At 39.7% G+C, this 9,241-nt stretch overlaps 1 protein-coding gene and 1 long non-coding RNA gene across 4 annotated transcripts in view; one reads left to right on the forward strand and one right to left on the reverse strand.

Annotated features, from left to right (window-relative positions):
- ccdc88b (coiled-coil and HOOK domain protein 88B) overlaps window positions 1-9,241 on the forward strand; it is a 67,446-nt gene that overhangs the window by 10,589 nt on the left and 47,616 nt on the right. For all 3 annotated transcript variants that reach the window (XM_089021265.1, XM_089021274.1, XM_089021281.1), the window contains exons 4-8: window positions 4,434-4,503; window positions 4,661-4,719; window positions 5,826-5,909; window positions 7,914-8,054; window positions 9,042-9,187. In XM_089021265.1, the coding sequence (XP_088877391.1) occupies window positions 4,434-4,503; window positions 4,661-4,719; window positions 5,826-5,909; window positions 7,914-8,054; window positions 9,042-9,187 (500 nt within the window). The remainder of the gene's footprint in view (window positions 1-4,433; window positions 4,504-4,660; window positions 4,720-5,825; window positions 5,910-7,913; window positions 8,055-9,041; window positions 9,188-9,241) is intronic.
- The window catches only part of LOC148901241 (uncharacterized), a 31,093-nt gene that overhangs the window by 9,685 nt on the left and 12,167 nt on the right, over window positions 1-9,241 (reverse strand). Inside the window, exons 6-7 of the long non-coding RNA XR_016118360.1 lie at window positions 9,032-9,173; window positions 7,832-8,048 (exon numbers count right to left, since the gene is read on the reverse strand). This is a non-coding gene — a long non-coding RNA (uncharacterized LOC148901241). The remainder of the gene's footprint in view (window positions 1-7,831; window positions 8,049-9,031; window positions 9,174-9,241) is intronic.

The raw sequence follows: 9,241 nt of genomic DNA on the forward strand, positions 1-9,241 counted from the left end.
TGTGCAGCCAGAAGCTAGGTGGAAATGTCCATTTCTATATGCAGAACTTAAATGCAGTTGATTGTTTTCAGAGGCAGACTTGTAGCGAGATCAGGACTAATTCTTTGCCAACTCATTTGGGATTTAACCAAAACCGGCATTTCCGCGAGCAATGCCGGCCGGCAAATGCTGGCGTGTAAGCCTCTTGGCAGGTAATTGCACGTGTGTCAACCACGTCGTTAATCCGTGGAATAAACGGCGGGCTGATGATGCCGCCAAATGGTGACGTACACCAGACTACACTTTGGACTGTCACTCTGCCGAAGGAATTGCCTTTGAGCATGACGACAGCAACAGCAATTTTCAACACAAATCGGTGACGTCTGTTTAGTGGCCCCATTATGAGCGCAGATCGGCACTGCTTCACATTGCACGTCCTAAGGAAGCGGTAAACTCAGGTGGGCTGAAAGGAAAATAATGTCAGGCCTCTCGAACATTTAAAACATAACGGATGCTGCAGAGTGAGCTGTAATTGCACCCCCACTGTACTCTGCTCATTGTGGTACAGCAGGAAATTTTGAACAGGTGGTCAAGCAGCAAGCCAGAGTCAGTCCGTGGATCCGTGACAATAATCATATTTTTAACTAACAGCAAAATAGTTTGGTCGCCATTACTGAAGCCCATGTTCTACACATGGAAAATTAGCAACTTGGAAGGAAGCACACTTTGTCTGTCTTTAGCGTGAAAAAAAAAAAACAAAAGAAAAAACAAAGACTTAAAGATATTCATGCCAGAAATGACAGGTTTATGGACAGTCAATGTATGACACTATCCAGTACTATTGATTTTTCTCCAAATTTGCCAGATTTGTTCAAGTTGAGTTGGCAACTATGCTAACTGACTATTTCGTTATCAAACTGTCACTGACAAAATGGCGTGAACACAATTATCTTTACAAATAATGATACAATACCACTCTTAGTTCATTGAAAACGAAGTACTTTTCAAAAAGTAAGAACAACAAAACACGAATGGATGTGTCTAGTGCAGTTGTATCCGTGGCGGACCGTCAAAGCCTTCACTGCAGGCCTAAAAATATCAGAATCATGGACTACTGTTAATTATTTTTTGTCCATTAATTCTTCTTAAATAATTCCAAATTGTCTTTCATCTTCCTTTCATTACTTTACCCGCTGTTGTGCTGGTTCGAGATGTCCGTTTTCGTATTTAAAGGACAACCGACGTCACTTTTTTGTTTCTTAACTGACATCAGAAAAATGTTTTATAGCATCTAAAATACCCAAAACACGCAATATGATATTTTTAGTCAAATGCAAAACACCAATAAAAATGACTTAAAGTGTCCAAAATCTGAAAAAAAAATGAACCCGGAAGTGGCCAGTTTCAGAAGGTCCCGCCCCCTTGTTCGTGATGTCACCCCAAGACGTCTTGCCTTGCTGGAGAATCAAAATAATTGGCTTCAGATTCGGAGAATATGCTTTCTTGTTACACATCCAGTTATGAATATGATTCAAATAATTCTGAAGAGGAAAGCATACATGTTTGCAATTGATTAAAGAATTTATTCCATGCCATTTTGAGGTATCTGGGGGTGGGAAATGTAGCACAAAAAGAGGCAGAAAATGGCGACAAAGCTCCTGTAAGGAATTAATCAGGGTGATTAATTCCTTACATGGAGCTTTGTCGCCCTCTTCCACCTCTTTTATGGTGCTACACGAAGTTTTCAGACCAGCCAAGTACAGCCAAATGCATCGACGTGATGTGTCCTTTTTTTGGTCAGGGGGGTTCCTTCAGTGACGTAGGGTGTGGACTCGTCACCAACTCAAAAACAAGACTTCCGGAATATTCAGCGCGAGTCTTAAAACGTAAAATATAGCTATATGCGGTGGAATCTTTGTAAAATACGCTCAGTAGAAGTCATTTGAAGCCATTTTACAAATTATGGACACAACCTGTCCGGAGACGTCGGTTGTCCTTTAAGCATTCAACCAATCACATTTCAGCCGCCTCAGCTAACGCTAATGGCCTAGCTAATTATTATAGATTTTCTGTTGTTGAATGTTAGTCTTAAACATTGTTGTTCCCTTCCTATATAAATGATGTTTTGATGAAGCTACAAGGGTGTTGTAGCCGAAACGACAGAAGATGTTGCTATCCACGATTGCTGTATTTGTGTCTTATGCTCATTTATTGCGGAAACTCTGATTGTAATCCTTCATTTTAGCTAATGTCAGAGTTTTCTCAAACTATGATTGGCTAGTCACCAGTCAATCATACTATTACTTGCCGCAAGAGCATACTGGCGTTAGCTAGCACACTGTATCGGTAGCGAGCTGCAGAAACAAATATGCTGTGTTGATTTAATAGCAGTTTTGTCAATCCACAATGGCTAAAGGAGGAGAAAAAATGGATTTCGTTGGAGATTTACTGTTAAAGCCATTTTCAAGGCGGATTTTTCAAGAAAAAAATGGACATCATTAAGAAAGGTCGGTCAGTTATTTCCTGGCTAATGGTAGCCTCTAGCGCACAGGTGTCAAAGTCAAGGCCCGCGGGCCAAATCCGGCCCGCCACATCATTTTTTTTCGGCCCGCGAAAGCAAATCAAACTTGTTAAATTCCATGATGATTGCTAAAATCTGAGCCAAAATTTTATATTTTTGGATGTCAACCACAATAAAAGTCATTATTCTTGACTTCAGATTTGAAAACGAGTTATTCATTAATTTGCTGTGTGCTCTATATGTAATATTTGAAGGGATTTAAACATTCTAATGGGTTCCCCAAATTCATAACGGCCCTCGAGAGGAAACCATAACTACAATGCGGCCCGCGGCAAAAAAATGACTTTGACACCCCTGCTCTAGCGAACTTGTAGTAAATCACACCACACTTTTTTTCAGTTTGGATTGATTCAGATGTAGCACTACTGAAGGCCGAGCGATGAAATTCACCGCCCGACACTGAGTTTCATTGGTTGGAAATCACTGTAATTCACATTCTGAAAGAGATTACTACAGGTTACCATTACTGTATCAACTCACTGAAATCAAGAGTTACAAAAAAAGTATTATTTTTTTGTTGTTGAAGTGCTTTACACACTACCCGTGGGAGTAAATGCTGAAAAATTTCCACATGCTGGCTCATCCTGCATGCTGGTCTCAGTGAACTGGCATGATAGTAATCAAAACTTTCCACTAGAACTGTTTGTGTTGGAAACAAAGCGAGGAGCTTTTGCTTCTCTAGTAGTTTTCGAAGTGTATTTTTTTTCTTCAGTAGAACAGTTTGTTAATCGGCCAAAGTGAAGCAAATTCGGTTGCAAAAGAGAAACTCGAGATGTTGTTAAAGTAGAATGACCTTACAAAGATGCTACTTTGTGGTCATAATATATGAAGAGTTTGTGTCAAGGCACTGGTAGCATCTGAATAATGCTGCTGGACATCTTGTGTCAAGCTCCATTGACATTGTGTACTGTACATTTAAGATGTGAATAACAAAGCTGACAAAGATGTAAAACAAAGGGAATGTTTACACTCCCAGCCAAAGGTTTGCTGCATCGAAATTTTATTCTTACACAGTATTTACACAGTATATCTAGTAAAAACTAGATATAAACAAAAATATACATGTCTATTTTTATGTAAGTATGTATGTATGTATGTGTGTATGTATGTGTGTGTATGTATGTATGTATGTATGTATGTATGTATGTATGTATGTATGTATGTATGTATGTATGTATGTATGTATGTGTGTATGTATGTATGTATGCGTGTATGTGTGTGTGTATGCGTGTATGTGTGTGTGTATGCCTGTGTGTGTATATGTATGTATGTATGTATGTATGTATGTATGTATGTATGTATGTGTGTATGTATGTATGTATGCGTGTATGTGTGTGTGTATGCGTGTATGTATGTGTGTATGCGTGTGTGTGTGTATATGTATGTATGTATGTATGTATGTATGTGTGTGTATGTATGTATGTATATGTATGTATGTATGTATGTATGTATGTATGTATGTATGTATGTATGTATGTATGTATGTATGTATGTGTGTGTGTGTGTGTGTGTATGTATGTGTGTATGTATGTATGTATGTGTGTGTGTGTGTGTATGTATGTGTGTGTGTGTGTGTGTATGTATGTATGTATGTATGTATGTATGTATGTATGTATGTATGTATGTATGTATGTATGTATGTATGTATGTATGTATTCATTCATTGGTCTATTTATTTTAATTATCATTGTCAGAACAGTCATGGTTATCTGAAATAAATACAGAATGTTTAAGAGTGAATTAGTCTTGTTCAAAAATCTGTCCACTTGGGATATTATATTGATTGAAAAACGTTTAAATTCAACCTTGAAACGTGCATGAAGCCATTATGCTTTTTTTTCCACACTGATCACTTGTAATTGATTATGTACAGGAGGACCTGCAGCAGTTGATATTGATGCCTCTCCCAAACATCGCCATCTTGGGCCAGGATCCATTCACAGGTACAAGATAATCATGTCATCCTATCTGTGCTGTCGTATTAGTCATTCTTCTGCATTCAATAGTCCTTGTCAATGCAAAGCTTTATGGTGCTAATGACAGTGATGCCATGGCGGTGATGATAATGACAATAATAATACTTAGTGTATCTGTGCTCAGAGGCAGCTGTGGAGGAACTGAGGCGATTGCTGCTGCTCCTGCTCGGATGTGCTGTGCAGGTGAGTCAGTCGTCATTGTAACAAGTATTGTCACTTGAAGACACCAGTTGGACTGCCTGGCTCACAATTTTACTTGAAGAAAGCCCCAAAAATGGTGGCAATTTGTTTTACATGTCGTAGCCTATGCTGAAGACATAAAGATTGAACTGAATTACACAAAAATGAGTTTGGTCAAGTCCATCGTCAAGTCATGCAGAACATGTGTTGATATCATGTTGCAGACAGTGTCATTCACCACACACCACTTTTCAAAACCCCCTGCGATTGGTGAATTTTCCCTTATACTAAATGACACATTGATGAAAAGGTTTCTTCAGTTGTCATCTGTACATTTTTTGACGTTGTCGGATGTTTCGCTCCTCATCCGAGAAGCTTCGTCAACAAACTAAAATTTGCTGGTAGCTCTGGCCCGACATGTATATCCTTAATGTCCAGAGGTGGCGGTGTCAGATCTGTGCTTTGATAGGTCCCTGCTTTAAAGTTGAGGGGAGCAGAGGACTATTCCCTGAGGCTGAATTGATTACTTCTTTTGTCCGAATTGATTATGGTCTATGACTGGCCCTGATTGACGAAGCTTCTCGGATTAGGAGCGAAACGTTTGACACCTTCAAAGAAGTACAGATGACGGCTGAATAAACCGCTTCATTGATGGAAAACTCCTGTACGACTGAGAGATTACACAGACTAAATGACACCGTAAAAATAAATATATGAAGTATATTTATACAAAGTTTTTGTGTCGCTGCTTGGTTTGCTCCATGAATTGTAAGCCTAGTAGACATCTTGTTAAATGGGCAGATTTAGATTCCATCCATTTTATCATGCACTTATTCTCACAAAGGTCACAGAATTGCTGGAGTTTTAAGCCTAATACAGTATATAATGTGTATAATACAGTGTAGGTGTTTGAATGATCCTCAAGCCCGTTTTTGTAACAATAGTTAAACCCCAAGGTTAGAAAAAATGCTCAGAAACCTTTGTTTCGTGACCTCCAGATCGATTTACTAATCGCTCGAGAGACTTAGTGTATTGAGTTTACTGAAATAAATACTTTTTCTACTCCACTAATAAACACACCTAATCGAGTTTATTTCTTGCACCCGCAGTGTGAACGTAAGGAGACGTTCATTCAGCAGATTCAGGCTTTAGACATCGAGATACAAGCCGCGCTTGCCGTCTGCATTCAACAGGTGCGTTCAGTAACCAAATTCATAATGACTTAAAGGACAACCGACACCATTTTTTTTGTTTCCTACGTGACATCAGAAAAATGTTTTATTGCATGTAAAATACCCAAAACACACAGGCCCTAACCCTAACCCTAACACTAACCCTAACCCTAACCTTTTTAGTCAAATGTAAAACAACAATAAAAATGAGTGAAAGTGTCCCAAAACTACTTCGACCTCGGAGATGCAGAGTTTAAGAAGGTCCCGCCCCCTTGTTCGTGACGTCATGCCAGGATGTCTTACCTTGCTCTAGAATCAAAACAATGGCTTCAGATTCGGAGAAGATGCTTTCTTGTTACTCATCTAGTTGTGCATATGATTCAAATAGTTCTGAAGTGGAAAGCATAAATGTTTGCCATCAATTAACGAAGTCCTTCCGTATCGAAAATACGATTTCCGTATCGAAAATGCACAAGATGGTGCACAAGCTCCATTTGAAATGGGCTGATTTGTCTGCTGGAAATCTGTGTAAACTTACACGTTCTTTATGCGTGGTACCGCAATTTGCTGCGACACACAACGATTTACCATCGCGTTATTTATGTAGTTGTCCTTCTAATTTCGCGATCAACACGGTGTTTTCAGATGAAAAAAAAGTACCCAAAATGCATTGTGTGTCGCTTTCTCGGTCAGGGGCGTTCCAGACGTGACGTCACGGTAGGTATGTCCTTTAAAGGACAACCGACACCTCCGGACAAGTTGCGTCCATAATTTGTAAAATCACTTCAAATGACTTCTAATGAGCGCATTTTACAAAGATTCCACCGCATATAGCTATATTTTACGTTTTAAGACTCGCGCTGAATATTCCGGAAGTCTTGTTTTTGAGATGGTGATTAGTCCTGACGTCACGTCACAGAAGGAACGTCCCTGACCGAGAAAGGATACACTGTAGCAGTCCTTCCATCACCTCAATGCATTTTGCGGTACTTTGTTTGGTCTGAAAACTTTGTGTTGATCCGTGTTGATGGCGAAACTAGAAATAAAACACATAAATAACGCGATGGTGAATCGTTGTGTGTTGCACCAAACAACTACGTATTTGATATTCGCTGACAAAAATTCACTGAAAAAAAAAAAAATCAGCCCATTTGCATGGAGCTTTGTCGCATCTTGTGGGTGCTACATTTCTCTTCCGATGCCTCAAAATGATACGGAATAAATTCTTTAATCAATTGCAAACTTGTATGCTTTCATCTTCAGAACTATTTGAATCATATTCATAACTGGATGAGTAACAAGAACGCATCTTCTCCGAATCTAAAGCCATTGTTTTGATTCTCGAGCAAGGCAAGACGTCTTGGTGTGACACCACGAACAAGGGGGCGGGACCTTCAGAAACTGACCAGTTCCGGTTTCAATTTGAAGTAGTTTTTATACACTTTAAGTCATTTTTATTGGTGTTTTGCATTTGACTAAAAATATCATACTGGGTATGTTAGATGCTATACAATATTTTTCTGATGTCAGTTAGGAAACAAAAAAGTGGCGTTGGTTGTCCTTTAAATGTTTTTTCACAGATTTACCCTAAATTCTGGGTAGATTTTCAAAGCGGATTTTTATTCTTGAGCAGTAATTATTATTTTTTGTCTTTTTAATTGGAATGTGTTATTCCAGCAACAGACACACAGATAGGTCCTTAAATTCTGTTGCATACTTCTCTCCCTGCTTTGTTTTTGTCAACCTGTCCAATTCAATAAAGTATGGACTCCAATTGGACATTTAACAAAATATGCCTTGTGAATAATTGCTCACATTATATAAACAGCATGATGCAGAGCAGCATGACTGTATTACACTAACATGTTGCCCATGAGTCTTCTTCATTCCCTCCCTTTGTGAATATATATACCATATATTTATATATTTTTAAAATAACCCACCTTAATCTTACTTGGCCTTCACACAGTTGAGTAAAGGATTCCTTCAATTGTGTCCCGCCTAGTCATGATGTCCTCATTGCAGATGACTCAGGATCCACGCTCCGTGCTGCCGCTTCAGTGGGAAGAACTGCTGGATGTGGAAGGTGCAGACCTAAAGTTGGTGTTTAGTTCCATGGCCAAACAGATCCAAATTATGTTGGCCCAGAGAGACACACACCTGGAGGTATGCAAGCAAAATTAAAACATGTTACCCTTTAGCGAAGCAAGCATAAATTGCTTCATTATATACATTGCGTTGTTTCAAGACACATTCCCCTCCATCAAGTTTGTACAACACTTGTCATAGATTACTTTTATACAAAAGGTGTGATACATCCTAGAATGCTTGCCAACCACTCATTGGATTATCCATCCATCCATCCATCCATCCATCCATCCATCCATCCATCCATCCATCCATCCATCCATCCATCCATCCATCCATCCATCCATCCATCCATCCATCCATCCATCCATCCATCCATCCATCCATCCAAAGACACAGTTGTTCAATCTTAAGTCCTTTCTGTGGCCTCTTTGTTGTATAAAGCAATGGAGAGGATCAAAGCGTCCTTTTCACCAGTGGATAAGAGATGTCATGGTGAAATGTGCACGTCTGCTACAAGCTAAATGTTGAAAGCAAACCCGATGCTGTAGCATCCATTAATGAAGAGACTGTCTCGTATCTACTGTCGCACATAAATCCGCTTCAATTCCAAGCCGCGACAGTTCCACATACGCATCGGCGCTCTGCGCTGACGCTCCTTTCTTCTCACCGCGGGCTCCTCAAGCCATGGTGCTGGCCAACGGATATATATGGGGTGTCTTAGATCACAATAGTGGATGTATTTATGTAAATCCTTAATTATATAACCTTATAATGAATTAACATCATTCTCAATTTTCAGGAACCATTTGATGTTCAGTGAGGGGAGGAGATATACAGTATAAAGGCCATTGTGCTGTCACTCTTATAGTCGCTATTTTGTGGCAGTGGTATATCAATGGCTAGATCGCTGAAAATCTGTTGAATAATTCTCAGCTCAAATATACAAATAAATCCAAAGAATTAGCACGTACTCAATATCACCCACACACATATTGTTCACTGTACAGCCCAATGAATTCCTCATTCCTGACATCGTCACTCTTTTGGCTGACCTCAACCCAGCGCATCGCCGAGTTGTGTCGGGAGCGGGAGGTCCACTCTGACTCATCATTGGCGCCCCTGGGCGGGCACAATGACGATCCTCCTCAAGGTCTGGCACTGCAGCTGGCAGACACCAAGGCCAAAGTTCGTCGCCTGAAACAACAACTGTGAGTATGTGCATATTATTGAGCATCCTTTAAAAGGGAGCACCTTCAGGTGCT

This window comes from Hippocampus bargibanti, linkage group LG02, assembly GCF_051943395.1.
Source record: "Hippocampus bargibanti isolate YZ-2025 linkage group LG02, ASM5194339v1, whole genome shotgun sequence".
Lineage (NCBI taxonomy): Eukaryota > Metazoa > Chordata > Actinopteri > Syngnathiformes > Syngnathidae > Hippocampus > Hippocampus bargibanti.